Source organism: Amia ocellicauda, chromosome 3 (genome assembly GCF_036373705.1).
Source record: "Amia ocellicauda isolate fAmiCal2 chromosome 3, fAmiCal2.hap1, whole genome shotgun sequence".
NCBI classification, from domain to species: Eukaryota; Metazoa; Chordata; class Actinopteri; order Amiiformes; family Amiidae; genus Amia; species Amia ocellicauda.
Genome location: NC_089852.1, coordinates 23,322,927 through 23,349,639, shown reverse-complemented (window position 1 = coordinate 23,349,639; position 26,713 = coordinate 23,322,927). Strand labels below are relative to the sequence as shown.

The 26,713-nt window shown below is 40.5% G+C and overlaps 1 protein-coding gene across 5 annotated transcripts in view; it reads right to left on the bottom strand.

Annotated features, from left to right (window-relative positions):
• svild (supervillin d) overlaps positions 1 to 25,079 on the bottom strand; it is a 58,700-nt gene extending 33,621 nt beyond the window's left edge. Inside the window, exons 1-4 of one of the 5 annotated variants that reach the window (XM_066698548.1) lie at positions 24,936 to 25,079; positions 8,492 to 9,225; positions 1,849 to 2,019; positions 279 to 313 (exon numbers count right to left, since the gene is read on the bottom strand). In XM_066698548.1, the coding sequence (XP_066554645.1) occupies positions 279 to 313; positions 1,849 to 2,019; positions 8,492 to 8,955 (670 nt within the window). In that variant the 5' untranslated portion in view covers positions 8,956 to 9,225; positions 24,936 to 25,079. Of the gene's footprint in view, positions 1 to 278; positions 314 to 1,848; positions 2,020 to 5,272; positions 5,433 to 6,939; positions 7,076 to 8,491; positions 9,226 to 24,287; positions 24,878 to 24,935 lie in introns of those variants that run through there. The other 4 variants (XM_066698547.1, XM_066698549.1, XM_066698550.1 and 1 more) reach the window with 4 other exon arrangements.
• Positions 25,080 to 26,713: the final 1,634 nt, after the last annotated feature.

Genomic DNA, 26,713 nt, shown 5'->3' with positions numbered 1-26,713 from the left:
GTTTTCTATAGTGAACTCAAAATTCACAAGCCAGATTAACTACTGCACTGACCGGCTTCTTAACCACATGTTGATTATTACCCAGACCAATCTGTACTCAGTTACAGTTCAGCCGAAATGGTCATTATCATTATCTGGGTCGTACCATTCCTTAAACTCACATGCCTGTTTTGCAATCCTCTTATGGTCCAAGTATACAAATGAAGGATATCCATTTCAGATCTCTCGCTCTTTTTCTTAAATTTAAATAAAGGAAATCTTTTGAAAGAGAAGCTTACCTTTGGGCTTTTCGCCTTTCTTGGCTTCCACGGAGCTGCAAGGGAACAAAAGACAAAAAACATGTTGACAACGCAACCTTGACCACAGTAAATAAGCAGGGAACTTTAGCCTGCATCTCACAGAAGGCAGCTCCGTGTACAGCAAGTTGACAAACGAATGGTTTAATAAAAAAAATCAGGTATGACAATCTACTGTACAAAAGGTCTTTTATGATTTGAATATGCTTGTTTAGTCTGTGGTAACTGTTCAAACACACTGAGTCAACATACTTGACAGGAATTATAACCTTATTATTAAAGAAAGATCAATTGATCGCCTCAGCTGAAGATTTTAAAGAGCAGGTTTCTTCAAAAATATAACCTTAGAACATTTTTTGGCAATGTTAGTGCTGTTTAAGTAGTCTAATCTCTCCTTAACTCTCACCCTGAAAAAGCTTAGATTTTTCTTACCCATTGTCTACACTCAGGAGCTCTGACCTGCCCTTTAAATACCCAATATTGAACATAATTTTTTGTATTTTATCATGCTACATATCCATTCACTGGCAGCAAGACAATACTGACTCAGGATGTCATAGGTAAAGTCAGGAGTCCAAGTATACAAGAGAAAATGATGGGTGACTTGAAATATATTATATTCTTTAGAACGGTATGACTTGCTCTTTACGTTTGCCCTCCAGGTGACTTCAATAGGGTGTGATGGGAAAGCTCTGCAACAGCCTTAAACAGACTCATTTTAACATGATATAAAAAGGAACTATTGCCCACCCCACACATTTTGAAATACTGATAAATTAAAACTGAACGCCCCCTGGCAAGACCTCAATATTGCCTTTGAAGCCTTCAGTCTGCTGAAATATAAATATAAATTTGCCACCACAATGACAGTGCAGGATGTGCAGAAATGCAATGGTCTGCACAGCACAGTGACACACAAATACTCAGCATTACTAGACTATTTTAACGAAGAGCATATAGAGATAACACCCCGGCATGACAACAGAGCACAAAAAGGAACGGCCACAAACACATGCATCTGGCACGCAGAGCTGTGCAGAAGACCTTTATAATAGCTCAATATCAGTTGAAATAGTTAGATGCAAGTATTATCTGTCCAAACACAACTGCTAATGAGACCAGACCTTGAAAAAGAAAGAGCAAAACCATCAAACCAATGACAGTAGGTCAGTAGATAAAACCTACTGATTTAACCATCACAGAAGCCATTCCATAAACAAGGAACATAAATATGACTCCCATTGCACTGTAGCTTGATCTACCTGCTACAGGTTGTCTTATATAAACACTCATCCCTTCCTGGACTATTTCAAGATTCAGCTTTGCATAAAAGCACTGAACAGTCTGATGAGTAAAAATATACATCTCCCTGCAAAACGCAGCACCAACATTTTCCGTGCCTGCCTGCGATACAATAACACAGAGTTACAGATTATGTTACAACACATGCAAAGCTGTACAGTATGATGGATGACAACATATATTGCTGTAGCCCATGATCATGGCAAGCGACCCAGTCCATCTATGCTGCCCCACTGCACACCGGGCCTACCCATTAGAATCCAGCACTTCTGCGGCCGTGATTGGCTGAGTCCTGAAGCGGTCGCATGTTTTCCTGCCCGCCCCCCCAGGGAGGTAGCGGCGGCTCCTGCGACGCCCCCCCTCGACCCCCGGCCTCACTGCCAAGTCAAGAGATGAGGCCACAAGGTCGGCATCAGGGTTACTTTAAGGAGTGGGTGGAAGCAAGGAGAGAAAGAATGAGAAGGAAAAAGAAGTGAGGAGGCATAAAGTCTGACAAGACATTACAGAAACAACACACACAGCAGGATTCTCAAATGTTAGTGTGGACACTGCATGGAGGGGGTGGGGGAAGAGTTCCTTTCTATAGACTTTTTAAATATTGGTTTTGTTTTTTGCAGTTTAGAGAGGCAGTTGCCGTTTTACCTACTCCTGCACCATTCTGCTTCTTCTGAAGGTTTAGAAATTATGTGAAAAGATCTGCTTAAAGGTCTTCTTGTAAGCTCTACTGCCCAAAATGGTGTAATATCCTTTTCCTAACTGGTGTCTCTCTATGCACTGCATTCAGAGGCTATTGTGAATGACTTTGCAAAACACACAAATTAATTTGGAAAGCAACTTAATGGAGTAGCATCACTAGTGTCAGCCATCTGTGGTGCTCTGGCACTCACTCAGTCTGCAGTTCTGAGCAGAAATAACTTTTCTGATCCCACGGTAAATGGTGTATCTAAAATCCTTTTCATTTTGTCCTGCAGATGCATCCTCTCTCTCGATGGCTGGCAGCTCTACCCTCATATTGCAGGCCCATACAATTCTCACGCATTAAGTTGTTACTCCTAATTGTGTGGGAAAAAATGCATCTGATCTTCTAATGCTGCAGCTTATTATGCAACATTACTCATACCCCAACATCACTGGGTGTTGAGCAGTTAAAAACCCCAGAAAGCGACCAGAAAACATTTGCAAACTGAAACGCAGCCTGGATACAAACAACCACAAAGACACTATATGCGGTTCGGGCACATACCTCCATGCTACAATTTCAATAAGTGGGTTACATCCATGGTTATTCACTGAAGGAAGCAAACCGTGCCTATAGCTCTACCCAGATCAGTTGAAAGGGGTGTGCTAATTTACATGGGGTTTTTGAGGCTTATTTTGAAAGTCACGGTCATATTTAGGAGGTATGAAGTATTTGGTAACTAGTTACAGCAACAGAGTTTTACATGTGAAGGAAAAACATTTTGTGGGCAAAAAATTATATTAAAAAGTGACTGCTGTGAAGCATTACAATTGCCTTTCCTTTTCTTTCTGTTAATCATTCAAATTTCTTACTACCAGGGAAAGTGGTGGCTTTTCTAGTCACAATCTGAACCCTCTCACACAAAGACTTTATTAAAACCTTCCCCTTCAGCGAGTCAAAGCTTTTCAAAGACCTCTTTTGATTCACAGTACCTTTCAGATTTCCATTCGCTCTCATTTAAACCGTATTCCTCAAATTCCAGGCCTTTTGTGCCTCAGGCTTTCACTCCCATTGAGGTTTTAATTAGGTAACTGGAACCAAAAATCACCTAATTTACTGCTTTTCCATAGTCTAAAGTAATGTCATAATTTAAAGAGGTCTATAAGCACACACATTCAGCAGGGACAACACTCTTGCTGTGTCTCCTTTAACGCAAAGCCATCCTTCCTGCTGTAATTCTCCAAAAGCACTTTTGCTTTTTTAATTTGCTTTTTCTCCTCACTTCCTTCCCAATCAGGTGTTCATTAGCCTTCTTTGTACACATGGTTTGTGTTATGTACCTGCTGGACATTTGCATGGCAAATAACAACACAAGCAACAAACAGAGGGTCATGCAAAAACCTAACTAACAAAAAATAAGTATGACCAGATTAAAATGGCATATTCAGATGTACACAACAGCTTTGACAACAAAATGAGGCCACTGCAGCTGATTAATTGGGAAAGAGCCAAGAGCTGTCTAACTCCAACTTAAACTGGACTGACTTTCAGTACTGCTGAAAAACAACCTTTGACAGCAATTCGCTTAAATCATTAGGACACATTAGGATATGGAATCTAGGGCTGATTCTGGGAGCTGGACTCCTGGTGTGAAGTAAAATACTTACGTGTGGAACATACTAGCCTGGTAAATGCAACCAGGAATTCTATTTAGTGAAATCCTAACTGATTGAGATGGGTCTGGATCTACCATGCTTAGCGGGAAGTTTTCGTCTATTATTAATCTGATATTGATTGAGGAATGCCAGCCACAGGCGCTTCCATCACATCAGGGTTTATAAAAAGAGATTTCGCTGGCAGCTGCAAGTGACAGACCGAGAGACAGCCCTCCAGGTTGAAGGACATAGTAATACGATGAAGGAACACCGAGTTACACCCAACGACAGTCAAAATGTCAGCAAGAGGAGATCAGTTTGTCTGTCAGACAGATCCTGTTATTACATTTGCTCATCATTTTTGTTTGTTGTGGGTTTTTTGTTTGTTTTTGTTTAACCTCATGTTCTCAGTCATAATAAAACAACAGAGCAGAACTTTATTGGCTAAATGTTCACTCTCACAATCCTCCATTTGCTCTGTGTAATGCATTTTACAACACAAATTAAACACTCCAAGCCAATAAAAGAAACGGTTTGAGATTTGAAATCTGCAGAGGAGAATTTGCAAATCAGTTCATTAGCCCTTTTGACAAGGTACAAAGCACACAGATAAGTAACAAGGACTGGATACAACTCACTGACTATCTGGAAGAAAGAAGCACAATGGAAATTATGAGAAGCCATCATACACAGTTCTATAAATGGGTATAAAGGAAGGCATACTGCAAGATGTTTAGGAATAGTTTAGCATGCTTCATCAATTTTAGGGACCGTATATCTAATACACAAAATATGAACGTTTTTCATATTGGACTGCAGTACAATAATAATAATAGATGACAAAGTGCAAACAAATGTATCAGCCGTCTAATCTAGAAAATAAATATTCAACTTCTGAGGCACTGACCAAACCTCACTTCTGGGGAATGAGGAGCACTTACCCGCATGTAAACGTTTGGTGTTACCCGTTTGGATTGCATGAAAACTTTTTATTTAGACATGCAAACATTATAAGGTTATGCCAAATAATGGGACTAACTTTGACGAGACAGTGATATATAGGCCTAGCTCTCAGAAAACCATGCAAAGAAAAGGAAGATAAACTAAATGAGCAAACTGAGCTTCAGTGTTGGACTACTCATTTATTTTATTAAAGCGCAATCATGAGGAACTTGAATGCAAAAAAAACAAAAACAAAATAACACCCTATTGGAAATCTAGATATAAAAAGTGACAAAACAGTTTCACACAGCCTTAGTGTAACAGGCGTGGTTAGTACAAGTATTAGACTTGGGCCACACTTGAAAACCACACTGTGCACACCAAGACACCAAACCTACACTCTCTCCTCCGGCCTCCCATTCGTTGTCTGCAGTAGGCTACTCCTTAGGTGACCCACAGACACGTGTGTGTGAAGCAGCATTGGGCCTGCCACTGTGGGGGTGTCACCACGGCTGTAGAGGGTGGCACAGCCTCTGGACCACTGCCGGTGGGGGGGCAAGTCCACCTCCCTGGCAGCAAAAAACAAAGCAGGAGGTCACCCACCAAAAAAACCCCACTGTCTTCTGTTCTCTACTGATGACAGATCTATGGGGCAGAAAACAAAGATTGCGATGCGGGCTGTTCCAACCCCTGCCCCGAAAATACTGCTCTGATATGCACTCACTTTTTCCCATTCCTTAGAAGAGCAGGTCAGACAGTTTGCTCAGATGAGCGAGTCCCCAACACCACAAATTACTGCTGCCCACATTGAGAGCGAATGTTCGGAGGTCTCCAGTTTAGGAGCAAAGAAAGTTTATGATACAGAAAAACAACAATAAAATAAAGGCGGCTGCTTGGCTCATCAAGAGTAGCTGTGCTCATTGGTAACCCAAGTGATTTAGGTTAGAGACAGAAACTGATCGCAGTCTCTTTTCAATAGAATGTAATTTATGAATGGAGTAAAAGGTCACTGAGCTGGCTGTGGTTTGTTTGTTCAAAGCAGCACTGAAAATGTTTACCCACAAGCACAGTCTTTTTCATTTCTAAGGAGAGACATGTTAACAAATGTGATTCGCCTCTTAAGTTTCCAAGGCTTTTGGTTACATTCAAGACCCTAAAATGTAATCCAATCTACCAATACACCAACGCTGCTCTCGTTCAAACTACACAGCGCAGTTTAGGTTTAGTCTTACTGACCTAACCAGGTGTTCCGAAGGCCTGGATAAACTAGACTAACACTTCACAATACCAGTCATACTGTAATAATAAACCAGCAGTGAAAGGGGATCGTTACACTTCAGAAACAAAATACATCTTGCAGACTGGAGAAACAGGGCAATGGATTGAGCTTTTGGCATTCCGTCTGTGCTCTTGAACCAGAAATAAATGCCAACTTTTAAACTGTTGGCTGCGATTCATGTTTCATCATCTCATGGCTCTTTAAAATGAATGACCACCACAACTTTCCATAAATCTTTCACATTAACCATTAAAACGGTCACGTGACTTGATATACAATTGACTCATGCAAGTTGGAAAAGTATGACATGATGAGATGTTGGAATTGTCCAAAAAGACTTTTTTTAAACTGTCTAAAGGTGTACATAACCATTTATAATGAAAATGTAAACTTGACAAGTATCCCCTAAAACCATCAAAACATTAAAAATAACCACATTCTGACCCTGGATAAGATCTGAATATTCAATAACGCTGCCTTGTACAAGAATTGCCTGCTGGGTGTAAATTAATCACACTGCAATCAACTTCAATCATTGTCATCTGTCAAACCTAAAATAATAACTTTCTGTAAAGTAAAACTACATAGAAGAATGCTAATTTAAACAGACTAAAGTTGATGAGGGTCAAAATCTGTATACATATATAGTTGCTTGGCTAATGAAAGACAATTATCATGTCGAAGCTAACTATATAAATCACTGGCAGTTACTGATCACAGACCTACAGCATTAACAAGTCAAAAATAATAGCCAAGCATCCGGTATGGAGTATGTATTTATTTTACCCAGCTGGGAGCTCCAACAGTCTAGATGAAGCGATGGACGATTAGTTTTTCCAAAGCAAATGCAGCCATTTGTGACCTGGCGGTTTGTCTGAAGACAAGCTGTGTGAGGGAGGCACTCCTTCGGTTTTGCTCTGCCTTGTTGCCAAACCAAGCAGGCAAGCCTTTACTGACTCTGTGCAGCAGACCCACCCACTCGGTCAGGCTGCACACCTTGCTTCCTAGCTGGTGCCAGAACACAGACTCCGCCTCCGTGCTGCAGAGGCCTGTACTCAGACACCAGTGAGCATATTCCTGTTTGGTGCACCTAGGGTCCTAGCTTCCAAAGCACTACACACTTGCATACATTTAGGGGAATTTTCATTTTGCTCACCAACCAAGATGAAGACTTTAACAACGTCTTTTATTAGACGAAGTTGTCTGTTGATGGATGCATTATGGTTTTAGATAAAGGAAGGGCACAATTGCTTCTGGAGTAAAGATCACCCTCCTAGTGTACACAAACTAGGTCATAAAAGAATACCTCCTTTTCAAATTATGTACATGTTTGGTTACAAATCCAGATTTATATTTGGTTTCTGCTTGAAATGTACCTTGAGGGGGTGTGGGGCTGAACAAGATGTTACAAGTCTGATACATTTCTGTTTGAAATTGACTGGCAAATTCTCAAAAGACTGCAGACAAAAACAAGCCATCTCAATCTGTTAAGTAGAGGACAAGATGAGAATAGTTTTCTTTTTATGCTTTTCTTTGAAGTGTGTTCAAATAAGAACAGATTAAGTTTAATTTTATATCCTGTGAATGGCCCTTTCTATGGTTTCACTTTCTATAGTTACTTCAAGTTATTTCAAAGGTTCATACATTGATTTTGCCGTTATGTTAATTACCAGGCTATTCCATTTATGCAATCAAGTAAAAATAACTTTTGATCATAAATAGTTTTGTATTTAATGAGCCACCCACAAATAAAGCATATGTATGAATAATGTGTATTTTCTTGCCACATGAATCAGTTAGTTTAATTTCTTCTGATAAAGTGCTGTTCACAGTTGCAGCTGTCCTTCAGTGTTCGTCTTCTCAGGGTCATTCTAACCTCCTCAGCAGAAGCCCAATCTGAAGACTTGTTTCTTTCAGCTGTGACAAACTATAATGGAGAATACCACTAAAACTATTGATAACCATCTCTATTAAAATCAAATTCTGTGTGATCACAAATGTGTCTTTTGGCTCTTTTCCAGCCAAGACTGGACATGCACTGAACTCCTAAACATCCACTTTTCCCACACCAAAAGACACAAGAAACGTTTTTTGTAACCAGTGAAGGTGTTTGGTCTCATCCTGTCAACACACGGCCGCTCTATTAGACATGACATTTTAACAATAGGAATAAACGGTGTGGAACTTTTGCACTTTATCATTTGCAGAAGCTGAGGGTCATTTATTTTCCAGTGTGTGCTTGGTACAAACAACACAAAAATAAATGCAAAATAAGCCAAGGTTAGCTACAACCTAGGCTACATCAATAACACATGAAGGGGATGATGGGAAATCTTACCTGTACTGGGGACTGGGGCCTGAGGTGTCCGTCTCAGTGCCGTTGGAGACTTTCAGTGCTGGGGGCTCTTGGTCTTGGGTGTGGGTCTCTCCCATTAGCCGTGCCGTCCTCTCCTCGCTGCTTCGAACATGGGGCAGACTGTCAGTCTCGTTCACATTGACACTGAAGTTACCATTGCTGTCTTGAGAGAGAGCTGCATGCATGTCATGGAGTCCCTGACTGAACTCTGAGGGCTCTGGCTTCCGCACCTCCCTCTCCTTTGAGTCTGCGGCCGTAGCACTGTCTCTCTGGCTGGCGTCGGCTCTCTGGCCGGCATCCACTGCCTCCCTGTCCCTCCGGATGTACTTGGAAGGTAGCTCCTCGGTGTTGCCGTACTTCTCGGCCAGCTCCCTGCGTCTCTCCGCTTTGTACCTGGCTATGCGTTCTGCTTTGGACTCCAAGGAGGGGATCTCCATCGACTCCATGCTCCGGCGGCTCGGATGTCTTAACTGTGCTTTTCAAGGAACCAGCAGCGTTGCATTTAAAAGGACTTTTCTCTTTGCAGGGAAGCCCTCAAGAGTGAAAGTGTTTTCACAGATGTTTGAAATTGGCAAGAGTGACGCACTCAAAGTGGTCAGCTGTCTGAGAAGGAAGTATATTGCAGTTTTTTTTTGTTTTTTTTTGTTTTTGCCAATGCCAAATCCCAGACTCTCTCTGTGTGAAGGATTATTCACTCCAATTGCCTTCTCTGGGAGCTGCAAAACATCAATAAGTATAAAAGATGTCAGAGTACTGTGGCTGCCCATAGTAGCGTAAAATCTAAAAAAAGTGGCATGACAATTTATTTTAAAGAACGTTTGAATTATTTAATCCACTTCTTAATCTTAATGAATGCAGTTGATTAAATTAATCTAAAATAAATTTAAAAAAAATTAAGATTAAGGTTCAAAGTCACCAATAAACTGGATACCTCAATACCTGCTGGGTATCTAATGTTATACTCTGAGATTATCTCGAACTTAAGATCCCCACCAGACAAACACGTATCCATGGTAAAAATATATATAGGGCTACTGAAGAGATTAAAAAAATAAGAAGGCAACCTTGAATAACTGCAATGAGATCTTTACTTTGCCTCATATCAAAGCAAAACTGTCCATTTATACAACCTACATGCTTCTTGAATTGCCTTGAAATGACCTTGACCCAGTTTTGCATGTTTAATCATCAAAAACACAGCATGTTAACTGTGAAAAGCGAATATCCACAGTGATCACAGCAGGGCAGGATGTCAAACAGCTTATTGGCGAATCCACCCAAGACTTACAAACAGCCAACAGCTAAACTACTGCTAAACCATGGGCTGTTAATCCCCACATCTGCCTGAATCTGGTCTTTCATTGCAGTATCTCCAAGTTTACTTCTGTAAACATCCAAATAAAATGAAGTGGGGCAGAGACAGAAACCAATTGCATCATCCAAGGCCATCACTCCCTCTATTGATATCAGTTACTTACTTAGATGACCAATTATGTGAAATAAAACAATGACTGAATGAGAGAATGAATGAATAGAACAACCAAATGAAATTGGCCAGCGTTCTTGGTCTAAACCCAAATAGCAGGTATTGCACTCAGAAAACATCTTGACTGGAAGTCCATTTAATTCTGCAGACATCAATTATTGAGCACAACATTTTATCCTGTTATGAATTTACACCATCCATTTTTGGGTTTAATGTTCCAGACTCTGGAATCTGGTCATGCCTGCAAATGAGTTACATATGGGTTTTTACGGTTATTTGAAAACACACACAATCAAAAGGACAAATGGCAAGAGAGCACTGTCAAATAACTCCTCTTTCTTCTACTCAGTGATAAAGAGTTTCATCCCCGACTCACATCCGTACAGCCCACCTCCTGGATACTTTGAAAGAAATCCCTTACAAAAAGTCAAGCTCCTTTCTAACTGGATCTGGAGGCAACAGATTCCACATCTGGTTTAGCCCACCACCTGCTGAGACACAACTGAACCCCAGAATGTCATTTTTATTTTTTCCCCCTCTCTCAAGACAAGGTTCCCGTGTGGGAACGGGGAAGGCCATGGGGAGTCTTAAGTGGTCACTCTGACCCTGATTGCACTCAATGGGAAACCAGCGACACCACTGCCCGACCAACCAAGCAAACACAAACAAGCCCTTCCCCGTTCTCAAATCTGCCTCCAGCAATAGAGTGAACATGAAGCTCTGTTACAATACAGTACCCAGCCTTGACAACACCCAGCATAAAATGAAGCAGACAATACCCATCTATCTGCATCATGGCCTTATGCAATGTGTAGGGCCTGCGTTCAAAAAGGAGTCAATTCCACTCTTCTGTGGGGTACACAATTGGCCTCACTACTTGCAGGGGCTTCTGAGACTCTTGAGAGCTCAGGGCAGTGAAGGCAACATTACTGCATACACACAAACATACACACAATGAGAAATGTTCCATACAGGACAGGGCACTGTAGAGCACTTCTCCAATAGTGCTGTATTAGATGGATTTTATACACCTAATAACAAATAAAGTTTTACCAAGCTATCAGTTCCTAATTTAGTACTGATCAATGTCTGTAAAATGGGTAAGGAGTGTAATTTAACTGATCCATGTGGAAAAAAAAATTACTTGACAAGTTCTGTGCTATGGATGAAGGGGGGAAACAAATAAAAAAACTAAACCCAGGTGCGAGTCATCTCACAAGACATTTGAATATGAACAACTGTAACCAAATGCTGAATAGGCATCTCTTTGTTGTTGTTGCACTTTTGAACAGTGCGTGCTTAACCTTCACCCTCTGCACACGACACAAAGCAGCAGACTGATCAAGATCAAGATCTTTTGCAGGGCACCCCCCAAAGAAGCCTGGATTCAGCAGGAGATTATTTCAGTCTCCCAGTGTCCTGCTGTGGGCGGATCTCAGATTTCAGGCCAAGGAGAAAGCAATTTGATATCCATGAGCAAAATGCAGGGCACCTACATGTCATTTAATTAAAAAAAAGAGCCTCATTGGCTTCTCATCAGCACTCTCCTCCCTCCCGGCAGCTCCTTCCTCTTTGCCAGACACCAGCCTCTTTGTGAACACTGTCCAAAAATGTATAATATCAGACAGGGCCTTCGTGACATTCGGCTGCCTTCCCCTGAAAGCTGAAACCATGACCACTGTTTCATGGTTTGACCTGAACTGGACTTAACCTGGTCTAGACCACCAACAGTGGCACACTAACCCACATGATAAAACACGGGCCTCCCTTGGCTCCCCATTATGAATGTGATTTATGGTTCACACAAGGCAATGGAGACTGCTAACCTGTGGAGTAAGACTCAACTGGAGCCTTGCCTTGTATAAAAGATGAGACCGCTTTAGAACAGAGTCAATACATTAGCCCATAACCTCTCCCAGAATGCCAAATAAAATCCATCTTTCCATGTGAATAAGGTTTTCCCACATGCACATATTTTACTGTCCATAAACACACATGAAATTCTATACAACCTCCTCGAAGCACATAAACTTCCCTATTTAAAAAGAAAACAAAGGTACACAGAAAAAAAACAATCTTCATTTGTAAATAAACAAGATGTTCTACTTGGATGCAGGGTTCAGTAACCGAAAACAAAATCATTTGTTCTATTCCATTTATTTATTTTAATACCTTTTGAGTTTCAGAACTGCAGCATGGCTGAAGACTAAGCATTTCTGTCACTTTCATCAAAGCTCGGCCTATTCAGCTCACCACTAACATATGTTACAGAAGAGGCAAATTTACCTCTGCAGTCTAAATGCCTCACGGCTCTGAAAGTTGGCATGGCAGCGAGTAAGTACTTCCATCTGATGAGGAATGCTGTATAGGGAACGGATACCATACAGCAACCACATTATACAAAATAACATTTTGGTTAGTTTATTATTTAATTTATTGGCAAACAGTGTTGAGAAGATATAGCACTTTGAAATAAGAAAATATGGTTTGATATTAGTCATGAATTATCTTGCTTAGTTGTATGATCTAATTGTAACTGATTGGTGTATGATGATTCATTATTATTTTTAAATCTACTGGGAACATAAAACTTGAGGTTGAAGCAGTGAAGTCATAGAAGTGGGATTATTTTGCCTGAACGCATTGCAAAGAGGGGAATCATTTGCAAAACACCCTTTGTTTTCAAAAACAACCTTTAGATAATGAACATATCCCATTATCAAATATTTATTCAGTTATTAATAGAGGAAGGGAATGCCTGCTTCCATGTAGGCTATTGGCACATTTAACCCTCCCCCCCAACAGTAATTAGTCTTGTATGAAACCTTTATGAGATTCAATTTACCAGTGATGTACCAATTGCAAGGTCTCAAAGATAAAAAAATGCAGCATGTTATAATTATATTTCAAGTGAGCCATGAAAGAGAGTGCTTTTGAAGAGCAATCACAGCTACATTGTGGTTTGCTGGGGGAAGAGCTTAAAGACATCTCGGCTCTACACTTAAAGGACTATTGTGAAGGTGATTTACTCCACTAAATATCACCATCTAGTGAATGGCAACACAGCAGAGCCCCAGAAAGAACTGTCAGTGCAGAGGACTTTGCCCTTTCTAGACTTTCGTAAGTAGTGTTTTTCTTTGTTTGTTTCCTTCCAGACGCTAGAGGGTTAAATGTGGTATTTGCAATGCTCTGTGCTTTTTCTTTTTCATTTCCTGAGAGAGAGTGAATTCCAAACCCAGCACCAACCCTAATGAAGAATGCCACGCAAGGCACAGAGAGGAATTTGAAGGCGCTGCCTGGGAAGAGGATGGTGTGCATACAGACACGGGATCTCAGAGAACATTTTGCAGGTGGTTGGTTAAGTTTTAGCTCGATACCCCAGAATTCAGTTAAACAATTTTAAATTCTACACCAGAAAAGGGACACGTGCAAGGAGGACTGGTGCTGCTATTAGAGGTTAATTTTATCTGTAATTATCATACACACTGTACTAAAATGCTGTAAATGAGTCATTCATTCCCTACATGTTTTTTTTAATTTTAAAGTATACTACAGATCACTGCTGTTGGCAAACAACAAATTATCGGTATAGACTGGTCTGTGCCAAAATGAGGTAAGGAGCCCTTGGGTTGGCAAGACTGATACACAGAACTTCGGTTTAGTTCAGCAAGCTTTAGCATTGGAACATATTTTGGTTAAAGTATGCAGCTAATGTTTCCACTTGATCATTTAGTGGTTTCAAATCTTTCCTACACCCATACTGCAATATTTCAGACTGCACAATCCTTTTTTTTAAATAACAAACATTCCATTACAGTTTACATTTTGTGGTCTTTTGTGACACAAACTTCACACAAATCAGGCCAAAGATATCAAAAATGCAAATAAAGCATTTGAGATTTTTTATAAGCTTTTTTTGTAGCATTTTTTTTTATTCAGTTTTTCCTCAGTAGGGAACAAAGTGCAAAGCATTAAAATGACCTACAACATGCACATATTGCCAGAACTCTATATAGTACCAGATCAAACCTGTAATTTTTGTTAAAGGAATAAATGGCAGTGTTCTTCCATTTTCTTTCAATTCTTTACAGAAACCCCAGCATCAAGTATCATCTTGTCAAGAAGATTGAATCACAGATTGGGAGGCAAAGCAGAAATCTTTAACATATTGCAATCGGTATTTAAGAGATCAAAAGGTCAACAATGAGTGGGATCCGAGTTTACACTACAAGCAAAGGGTGGGGGGTAAAGACATCAGGTCCTGGGTGCTATAGTCCAAGATCAGGTAGAGACAAATAATTTCTCCATTTATGATCGATTACCCAAGGTATAGAACACGATTGCCTGAATATCCCCAGGTGTGGGTGGATTTATTTCCTTAACTTGCTGCACAACACTGACCCCCTGTGGCTGTCCAGGCACCTGTGAGGGCTTCTATCAGTCCTCTGACTGATGCTTCATGGTTGCCGTTTGCATTACGGAACGAAGAGAATAACATCTAGCCATAGTGCTTTCTTTGTACGTTTTCCCTGCACCCGTGATGAGCCAAAGTTGAATTGATTGTAAATTCAATCACAGATTGCCCAAATTGGGAAGCCAAACTAATCCAGGAGGATCATTTCATGGAGGAAAATAAAAAAAATCCCAGCTGAATTCAGAAATCATACCACGGACTGGACTATATGAGCTGCCATCAAAAGTCTTTGAAAACTTGTCTCTGGAAGATCTCTTAACAGAGCAAGGAAAGTTTTTTGTTCCCTGGGGAAAAATGTTTAGACACCACAAGTGTGATTTAAAACAAGCCAAAACGTACACTGTCACAAACACATCATCCTGAGCGAAGGGCCCAATCTAAACAGCGTGGCCGTGGGCACTGAAGATTATTTGATTGCCTGCCTCTAATAACACATTCCTCACTCTAAAGCAAATCATGCTGTGAAAGCCAATGCCAGTCCTTCAAGTGGGGCCTAATTAAGCTGTTGAATGAGTAAGCCAAGAGATGAGCAAAGTGAAGGCTAATGACCTCCTCTAGTTACATTCTTCCTGTATAAATGAACATCAATGTACAGAGGAAGAGCACAAGACCAGGGGAAAATTGGATCTAATAATGTATTTACTTGGATACATTATGGATCAGTTCATTTGTTTAAAAAATAAAAGCATGCATCATATAGAGCATACCCCAATACTCTACAGCTTGAAAACTGCTTTTCTGTACCCCATAAGGCAGTGGGATTTAGAAGCAAACCAAAACATTGTGTCAGCTGTCATCATGGGAATCCCACCACTCCTGCTCACATCTTGAACTTTCTGTTCACATTCTCTGCCTTTCAGCACACACATACACATACACACACAGCGCAAGACACGACTACTGCGACAGCAACATCTATACCCTGAGGACAACCTCACAAGTACTCTCTGGGGAGGAATCGGTGAACAAGGGAAGCAAACGGTTCAATAACTCATGTGGAAGGGAGCTGGGGACTGTACAGAAGTGAGAACCTCAATGATTTGCACTGCATTCAGCAACAGGGGGAGGGGGGTGATGGTTAAATACAAAGCCTATGCAGCAGAGGAGTGGAAAATGCCGTGTAGCTTTAAGAGAGGTCACACTGGAACACCCAAAGCCTTTAACAGTATAATATAAGCCCATTAAATCTCTCAAACATACCGGCTGACTGACGGTGCTTTACACTGCAATCCTGCCTATGAGAAGATGCATATCCTCCCCCACCCAGTTTGTTAATAATATGCACACACCGCAAAACTTGCTGCCAACCGCACATAGACGAAAGGATATCAAAGCCTTCTGGAGATACTGACTTTTAAAATTTGCTGGCCATGCACTGTATATAAAAACGTAAATGATAAATGTACATTGTGAGGTGTACTTTAGATAAGACTAAAGAGTTAGACCTGCGATATCTGCCCGTTAACTCAAAGTGGGATTCCAGTTATCTTGCCATCTTAACGACACAAGAGTGGAAAAATATCACAATACTAAGTGGAGAGAGATCAAGCGCAAAGCTAGGCAGCTTCCTAGCCTGGCCTTTTTCTAACAGTACACGGGGCTGATTTGCAGTTAAAACCACTGACCCATGCTGAGAAGTCAAGAGAGAGACAGAACATGTGAAAGAGGGAGAAAAGAAGTCTGCAAAGCTCCACAAAAACCTCCAGCCATCGCCACCCCACATTTCTGTACCTTCTCAGGTTTCAACAGGCGCAGTCTCAGCCCCCTGGCAAGGTTGTTTAAAAAAAAAAAAAAAAAAGAAAAAGAATAATCCCAGGGTTCTTTTGGATCCCAGCAGAATTCAGAGTGTCTGTGGGTCTGTGATTTCTGCAGGTCATGTGACTGGACAGGGGGCTGGGCGGTGTGGACAGACCGCTGTGTGGTGCAATAGGCTGTAATCCAATAATGGCATCTGACATGTACATGTTTTAAGTGGCAGATAATGCAAAAGCAATTCCCTTGTAAATATGAGGGACATGCACTGGCCCACACTCCCTTTTGTTAAGGCGGAAAACCTGGAGTTTATTATGCAGCATCCCTCGAGCCAATTCCTGTTCGGGGCATTCATTCCCATGACTTTCCTGGGAACTGAGGGAAGCAGCAAGTTGGAAACCTAGATTTAAACGCATGATCAAAATCCCCACAATGGTTTTAAAATGTGGATCTCGTGTAGCAACTGGGAGAACAGCCTCTCATTCACGTCACTAGCAAATTACTCAGTAAGCACTACATGACAGGGAAAACCACCAGTACATTTTGGGCAATAGTTTGCAGGAAAGCACAGAGCACTGCTGTATTAACATCATCACATTCAACACTGAGTTACAGTGATTGGGCCACAACAGTAGGCACAAAACCAAGTACCCACAAACACAACAGGAACTGGCAGTGGAATCTCATGGTTTCATTTAGTGCCTGTTCAAAGAGGAAAAGATGGTTATTGGAAAATGCTGCCAGTTGATATTGACACCAGCAGAAGTAGAGTGTTGTTTGTTTTTATGGGCTGTGCTGCCTTGGCAGTGGATGGTATTGGAATCTTTTGGTTTCTGTTTATGGATCAAATTTGTGGTGCCCACAAACTATTCCACTAAAAACTGTGTCTTAAGCAGCTGGATTGAGAAAGGTATAGCCTAATACAGTGCGGCCTCATTATGTCATCAATTCTGGGACAGGCATTGGAACTAGAAATTAGTACAGTTGTCATTATAAAGGAGAGCAAATGATACATAGCTCCAAGACTGTTCAAGGGGATAACTGTAGATGAGGCAGAATGGTATCAGAAAGCGGTCCAGTATAGAATGACTCGCTCATTATTATAGCATGATGCATCTGTGTTACTGTGCAGTTGTTTAGATATCATGCATGCATTTCTTACATTCCTTGGACATGTCCTGACAAGTATTACATATATATATATATTTTTGAGATTGCTTTATTTTTTTATTTTATTTGTTTTTACTTTATTTTAAACTACATACCTGATTTAGCTTTCTTGCTGGTTTCTTTATCAACTGTTCGGGTTGGTACGACAATCAGGAATCATTAACCCAGAGAAAAAAAGACCCTGCCCCCCCACTCTTGCTTGGCTGCCATCACAGAGGAGTGAGGAGGCTACACAACACCTCAGCTGCACTTGACCAGATGGAAATGAATTCCCCCTATAGAAACAGACACTGAGGAGGAAAATGTTGATGCAAAACATAGAAACTCTTCTGCAGAATTACAGGTTTGTAATTTGTAATAAAGAGCTTAGCCTACTTCCTACAAACGCTTAACTCCAGGAAGACAACACTCCTCTCAATTTCTATTACGTATTTTGCTGAACAGGGCAAGATGGCATAGTAACAATGTCTGATGCGTTCTAACAAGTCATTGGAAGGGGATGTTTTATACAAAACAAATATGCCCTTCAACCATGCATGTCCCATCAATAAAACAAACACTGGAAAAACACTTCTGACAAACCCAAAGCTGAAAAGTTCCTATTGTACATCAGCATTCTCTAACGTCAAGACATTTGTGTCTAGTTAAAGTTCACAGTGAACTCTATTTAAATAGCCCCCTATTGCCTCTGATAATGCAAGGACAGCTCATTAATTACCCCCCTCCCCATTCTCTGGTAACCTGAGCTGGAACACCTATCTCACTCTCTGGCTGGTATGCAGATACATGGAAAAGAGACTGATGGATTTGTGATGGAAACAAATCAAAAGCTGGTCAAGTCATTTTTTTAAATAATCATAATGGCAATTTATATAACCTTTTCTTTTTATCAATCTCTTCAGCATCTACACAAAGACACAATATGCCGTTCTTTTTTCACACTGATCTGAACGCAAACAATACTTAAGTCACCACGGGCATTATTCGATTAGGCCGGACCGTCAGACTGTGTCAGCATCAGAAAGGCACAGACTGGGCCATGAAAGCCACTGTAGATCTGTATGGATTATTCTGGCTCTCGGACATTAATTTTGGTTCAGCTGAGAAGACAGCCACACCATGGGAATGAAGAGTTTACAGGCTTGTTTCGGAAAAAGTGATGAGGGAAAAGCAATTGTTAAAAGAGTGGTCCAGGTTTAATTAGGTGATGTTTCAGTTACTCCCTGCGCTCTGCTTTGGAGAGCCTCCTTGGACTCAGCAGTTGATGTATCGTAATGCAGGTTTATGCAAGCTTCTATGGTAAAAATAAGTGCAAAATTTGTAATAATTATTACTATGATCAAACTGGTAGCTGGAGGAGGCGTTGTCTTATAACTTCGGATATTTCACAAGCTGAATGTTAGTAACAGGAAATCCTTGCATAACACAGGATTAAATATGCAAAGAACTTGGGCAACTAGAGAGAGGTGATGACAAAACAAAAACAAAACAAAAAAATAAGTTAAATACATTTTGCTAGAGCTTTTGTGCCCTGAAAAGATTGTTAACAATTGCCCACACACCAGGAAAACAACTTTGAGAAATCAGCCTTTAACTGTAGGCCTACATGCTGTGACTAAATAGAAAATAACAATAAACCCAAGGTTTATTTGCACACAAAACATTGCCCCATCATAATTGGCTATAAACCTAATCATGTTCTGGCCGATTTTCTTTGAACATTGAACAGTGTTCAGATTGGAGTCAGCCTTATAGCGATCAGTCCTCCAGTTTCCACAAGCATGTAAAAGCTCAAAACAATTGCAGTCATATAATAGTGATAAACAGGCTTATCCCATGTACAATGTGCGTTCTGTCCTCCCAATGTTTTCATATTTATTCACTGCAAACAATACTGATTTATGACCAGTCTGCATCCTTGTGCAATATGAAAATAAAACACTACGTCATCAAAAACATTTGAATACCTGTCCATGCAGTGTCTCAAATGTTGCTTCAGTCAAGTATTCATGGTCTTATTCTGAAGCCTGAATTGATCTTCTCTCCAGCCATCACGCCTGAGATTCCCAGTGACTCTTAATAGTAAGTAAGGGTTACAAAACAGGGTGTGAGACGGGTGGTCTGCAAGAAACGTGGGTCCAAGTATAGAACAGCAACAAGGCTGAATGCAATCCTTTAGGATTGAATTAACAAGCTCCCAACGCTGAACCAGTTTTCATTGTTGCATTCCTACAAGCTGTATGTCAATGCATGCTCCCCCAGGCCACGGTTGTCATTTCTAATCTTCCCCAAATAAGTTTACATTTTTTCATTTGCAACAAAGATAAATCAATGTAAAAGATTAAAAGGAAGTTGCTAGACGACTGGATCCCAGGTAAAAGTCCAGTTTCTTCAAAGACATGAACTGCTATCATGCTTTCATTTTTGCTTTGCACTTCATGAATGGGAACACAATGTTTTAGGATCCCTTCAAAAGCACTTGCTGTTGTTCACACTTAACATGGTATTGTAATTGCATTGAATACTACTCCTGTAAACAACTGCCTTGGAAAAAGGAGTCAGTCAAATTATTAAATATTATTATTAATTAACTCTAAAAAATAAAATACAAAACTTAATTGCGCAGATACTTTCAAGACACCACTATGAAGCTTTGTGTATGAAAAACATAATTGGAAAGTGGGCTGTATTCATAAGAATTCGGATAGAGGGTGGGAGAAAACGCTAGCCTCTTCACTGATTTCCCAATATCTCCAGGAAATGGTGTGGTTCAGAGAGTTACAAAACAAAGGTTAACCATCGCTCCTTTCACTCTGCTAAAGGCTTAGTAAATTACTTCGAGGACGTCTAGACTTCCTCTAAGAAGGGATTATTTTAATGGTCAATGACTAATTGGGTGCCGAGACTCTGGGGTGCTTCAGAGGGTCATCATCAGCAAAGAACATGGCAGCCAACCCACAGGATGCTTTGAATCAAACCTTTTGCAAACACCCTCTTCCTGTCTGGCGGGCAGTCTGTTTATCAGTTGGTCTTCACTGCGTTTCTCGGGTTTAAGTTATTCTCCCATACTCATCCTGCCAGGAGATTGCTGACAGATCACTGCCTGTGTGTTTTCATCACAACACGTGAAACTGCAGTCAGACTCCTTCCACCTCAGCTTTTTATCACAAAAAAACAGGCTCCAGGGCACCAAAGTACCCTCAAAATGACTTGGAAACAGAGCCCTTTAACCACCCAAATACAGATCTTTGTCAATTCAATGGATTGTCAGATTGCAGTACTTGATGGCCACACAGTTTTCTGTATTCATCTATTTTTGTGCACACATATTTAGTGGCTATAGAATATCCCCAAGATGTATTCTAGGGTGTATGTACTTGCTGATTTAAAGAGCCAATGGAGTGAAATAAAAGGTCTCCACTAGTTTTTCTCATCATGTGAAAGAGCATGCTGGGGGATCTGAAAACACCAGCTGTACATCATAAGCAGCTGCTTCTAAAGTGTGGTCTGTCACCAAGTCTTCAAGTCAATGAGATACTGAGGAGTTTCTCATTGATCTTCCCATTGCTATCCCTTTCAAGATGACCAGGCCTGCATTCGTGTAAAAGGCGTGTCCTTCAGGCTGCCACACGTCTGACGTCACCCACAAGTCAGCAGAGATAAGAACTACCGATGCCTCTATCACATCACGGTTTTGTAGAAATGTGTTTTGCCTGCAGCTACAAGTCACGTAAAGCAGCTTCCAGGTCAAACCCCTACACGAATGTAAACTGACAGCTCCCCAGTGATCCACTAGGGACATAACTGACAAGTTTCACATTTTTTTCAGGATGTAAACAGCATAGAAAAATGACAGACATGGGACACAATCCAGTTCTTAACATTGAGCAACATTCTTTCGCAGCAAATCTCCCCTGCTCTATAATGCGTAATAAATCGCAACGTTATAAATTCACTATAGATCGCTGACTGACAACCTGGTGTAAACTGACTTGCCTAGGTTTAGACTACACGGTCTTATTTTGAAAGGTGACTAAACTAGTAAAAGCTTGGCACATTTGCCAACACTACCCATAGATTGTGAATGCCAAGATAAAAGTCAGAACAGTCACACACAGGAAAAAAAAAAAAGCCTCACAATACCTGTTCTTTGCAGTCGACTGATAGATAACAGCCTGGGGAATCAGAACATTCTTAAGTGCTTCAAGTCTTAAGTCTCTGTCTGTCATTTGGCTTATCGTGTGTTGAAAGTGCAGCTCACTGTTCAAACTTGTTTTCAGAGTTCCTCTTCATCCTGCATGCCTGCCATTTTTTTTTTTTGCCCAGGGAGCACATGTATCAATGAACATTCAAAGTCTGCTCAATAGCAATAAGTGACTCTTCATCAAAGTCACATTTGCCAGGTATAGGTCATGGCATGTTATGACAAAACAAGACAACACTTCTGAGCAGCAAGTCAAACTGCACTTCTCCATAGATACACTGCCTTATGGTTCTTACTGTCTCCATGCAGTCTTTTACAAAAAGAAAGGGGGCATTTTTTGTGCTTGCTTTAAATTGTACAGAGCCTTGGCACACTCAATTTTAAAAAGCAAAAGGTTCTCCCACTTTGCAATCATAATCAGCACTCTTTATTGTTGCTTGCATGATGCACAAGGCTACGTTCCTAGATGCATTTGTGCCCCTGCCATTTGGGCTAGGCATTTTGTCACAGTCGCAGTCTTTTTGTTTTGCAAGTCCTGCACTTTCGCAGAGTTCTTCTTAACCTCATAATTTGTGTTCAAAACAAAAACAGGAGCTCATGTTTGCAAGCAAGTACGGGAAAGCAGAAAGTTAAAACAACACACACTGCCTTCAAATTGTGTAAGCAAACTCCTCCAAATTACACATTTCCATGGCTGCATTTGCTTCACCATCCCAAACCTGGCTGGTGTGCAGAAAAAACAATCTTTGCTTAAATAGACATTCCCAACAGTTCCATAGATTTTAACATTAAAGACTAGAAACTCACAGGAGGATGGGAGAGTGCTAATCTGGCTGCCCCCTGGTATACTCAACACCCATTGGCTGCCTAACCAAAATAAGAAAGTGATGGAAAGTTAATTAAATCAAAATTAATTCTGACACACCAGAACAGGGCTAAGGCAGCTCTGAAACTCAGTTCATTGGCATCTCTGTACCAAGGACTTGAATGTCTTGAACCTCTACTGGAGCCTAGCAACCACCACCAGCAAAACACAGATAACTCAAATGCCATATGCCAAAGGCTAATCATAACCCATTCTGCACTCTGTCGGACACTCTCATCAAAAGAGAACCACACTACCATCTCTATAAGAAACACAATTTCATGGCACTTTACAAATGACAAATGCTTTTTACATTTTTAGACCGTCATTTTCACTAGCATGATTATCCCCTAGTATTTCCCCTCAGAAGTAACTACTTTTGCAGAGTTGGCATTAGACCAATTTAGACCCAACTGCATCTAGAATAACTGCAGAGAAGTCAAATGATTGTCTTTTTGTTTGGGCAACATCTAACTAGTTGCAACACGAAAAGAAGGACAATTCTGGATCGGGATTTGTGATTTTATCATATAATCAACCTGACAGTACCAAGAGCTCCTGTTAAACAACTGAAATATCTCAGTACACATTATCTGTAACATGTCTCTCAATAACACGTTGCAGAACAGCACGTGCAAAACCGATCTCTTGACAGGGCACTGCTAGTCTTTTAAGTTATGAAATACATTTTTATAAAAATCTGTAATGATAATGTATTAGTGGCTTCCACAGGGAGTGTGCACTGATAGCAAATTGTTTCACTTATTGCTAAATAAATAAGTTCTTATACCCTGGGGGTTCCTCTTTTTCTGTCATCTAAGGTTAGATTGAGATACGTTTACCTCCCCCCGCTCTGAACACTGCCTAAAATAAAGCATTTTGAAGGCTTTTCTTTTCAAAATATTACAGGAAGGAAAAAAAGAAAACCTCTGAGGAAATGAGTGTGAAGTTTCCAGTGGTAGGATTTTACATGAGTAATCTCTCCAGGAGGGAGTGATTTGATCCAGTACAGCCCTGCGAGGTTAAATTTTTTCTGGATTTTATTACAACGCTGGGAATCCCTCTAGATTGTACAGAGCACTATTTTGTCCCACGAGGAAACACCAGACTGGTGCTGATGCAACCCTTGGGTTAGTGTGTTGGAACCAGATAGACTACTACATATCTGCTGATTACATGGTTATGGCTCCAACTGACCCCTACAGAAAACATTTCAGAAGTCATCAGTTTCAGCTCAGACACTCATTCTGAATGAAGGCCAGTCCTCTATGATCCACGTTTGGAAAGCACAACATACTTCCAATCAGTTGCGAGTTTGTTTGCATTGTCCCACCCTGGTGTCAGTTACCAACGTGATGACACTAATTATTCATTTCAGCCAACTACAGTTACTATTAATCTACATGAACAAAAACACAACCAGAAGATAACCAGTTTCTCCACACAAGGAACTTAAAGTTGCAAGTCAGTCCATGACGTCTGTGACCCATTAGTCACATATTGTGTCAGTGCAGGTTAAGAACATGTTCTCCTATTGAAGACATAATCCCTTGCTTCACATCATAAGTATTACTGATTCTTGATAATGCAATTATATCAGTATATCAATAATATCATTATGATCATCAACAACAACATGCAAACATGTATTAACTTAGTGTTGTTTTCTATGCATTTTAAAACCATTACTTTTTTAAAGCCTTTTTTGTCAACAACAACAACAATATATAATCTTAAATACACCAAAGGTGAAGCTACGTGCTGCTAGCCAAGTACAATACACTGGCGTCTTTAATTGGGAAGTGAAAGAAAAAATGACAAGTTTACCTTTGATAACAGCCTCGGTTCACTTTCTCTCCAGTATAATTACAACAGTTCTTTTCTCAAAGGCATCGTTTTCAAAGAGACGCGTCTCAGGTTCAGTACTGATGCCAGTATTGCAGTATACTTAATGCCGACTTAAAATGGTCGTTTCATCCTGTAAGCTATTTAAAAGCAATTCCAAACTTCACCTGTTCTGAAGGCAAGCGGATTTGACTTTTAGCTTTATCCGTTGTCAGTGCGAGTAATGCATTTCTTGCAACAAAGTAACAAGACGACCTGAAATTGACACTTCTCGCAAAGAACACAGTGCTGCAGATGGGCTTTTTCTTTTTTCCGAGTAAACAGACAAGCACAGACCTGACTCGGCGTTTTCGAGAATGCAAATGCACAAACTGCACCCCCTCTTCAGTGCGCGAAATGTCCTAAGCTACCGTATCAATCTCGATCATAATGCACGCCAGCTCAGGTGCTCGCAGACCTGCAGCGTGCCGTCAACGACAAACACTTAAAAAGAAGAAGAGGAAAAGCAGAAACGACAAAGTCCAGCTGCCTAAGTCTTTGTTGTGCTCAAAAGGTGAGCTTGGCGCAGCTGTTACGGTTAGGCTCACCACTCGCTTAGAGACACAATTATCCTTCATTAGCGCTACTTACTCTCAGACAGACGGAGCCCCACTCCGCCCAGCCCGGGGTCCTGCGCTTTATTACCGGCCCGGCGCTGGGACTGTGCGAGCCCCTCCTACAGCAGCACCCAGTCCAGTGCATGCCCAGACCACTGGAGTTCATACGAGAGAGAGAGAGAGAGAGACTCCGCGGCGTTAAGAGCCCCGGGACATTACAAGCCATCTGAATCAACGGGTTGCTTTAGTTTTTTCTTTTTTGATTTTCATCTGTCACTTCACACAGAGGACACTTCCGCGGTTTAGACTGTCAGTTGTAAACTTAAAATAATGCATCAGTGCATCACTGGACGTTGTGCCTTTAATAGCTACATTATTCTTATGATTAGTATTAGTAGTAGAAATAACTTTTTTCTTAGTATGCCACATTTATTATTATTGATGTACTATACTATCCATAGTGCAGCACTTGATCAACAATTAAACCACAGTTGTGTTGAAAATAATGTTTTGTATTCATATCAACACATAACAATCCTGTTTTTTAACAAGGGTTTTCCTGTGTAAACATTGGGTGTGGCTGTATTGATATTAAGCTAATACTCGTTTGAAACGACATTGTTTCAGCTCCATTGCTTAGTACAGACATACAGTCTCAGCTCAGATTATGTCACTACTGAAGGTCCACAAAAATCCTACCTCAGCACTCAGTTTGCACCAATCTCATATATGTGTCTATGTATGGATCAGTTACTGATTCTCACCAAGTACAAAGAGTAGATTAAACAACGGTTGAATGCATTTCCCCATTACTAGTTTTGCAAAAGCAGAATAAAAAAGAAAAGAAACAAACAAAACATGAATTCAAAGCCAAAATAAATAATAATCAATAAACAAAATTACTTACATACCAGTACAGTATATTTCCTGGTGCAAGAGTATGTCAAGCTCTGAGATCTGCAATCACACCAACATCCTGCAGTACTGATCTTCACTGTCTTCTTTTTTTAATCAACAGGTAGAATATTTTCCATAAACAACATTATGACTGGTGCTTTGAGTGCTGGAACAGTATGCAAACTTTATGCAACAGGCACAGGGCAGAGAGAACAAATTAATTTGCATGTCAGGTAATGTTTGTTACAGATCTCCCCATCCTGTAGAACATAAAATGGCGATCTGTCGATGGTGAAGACGACTGACAAACTGATAAAACTAGGTTCTCCAGTGAACCCCAAGCACATGCTCTCACAATCAGGTATGCAAAATGATTGCTTCTTGGTAGAAAGCAAGTGACCTCAAATTAAACACAGGTTTCAGATATTTTGCTGTTTAATATGTGGTCAGGATAATTACCATTTACCCATAATTTGGCACCATGACAATATAGGCCATCTGTTTGACTTATGTGAGTGCAAACAACCAAGTTAATCTGTCCCCATACAAGAACAGTGTAAAACCCAAAGCAAAGTGAATTATTGTAGCACTATCACCAGATATGCAAAACACAAGGCAGCCAATTTTAGAACAATGATACCATGGATATAACCCTATTGCATATATTTTTTTTAAATGGACAATTTAAAGATAGGCATATTAATAAGTGCCAGAATAAAAGTATACGGTAGCATTTGACAGCATTCTGGAAATCCCCCGAAAAACAGACCCATCTGAGTAGTCATGGTAACACCCGTCATTATACAGTATTAATCTGCTGGATGAAACCTTAAACGTAAAAGATTTGGTCAAGCTCCTACTTACTTGCGTGGCATCAGGGATCCCATTTGGGTCTATGCAAATCGGTCCTGTTTT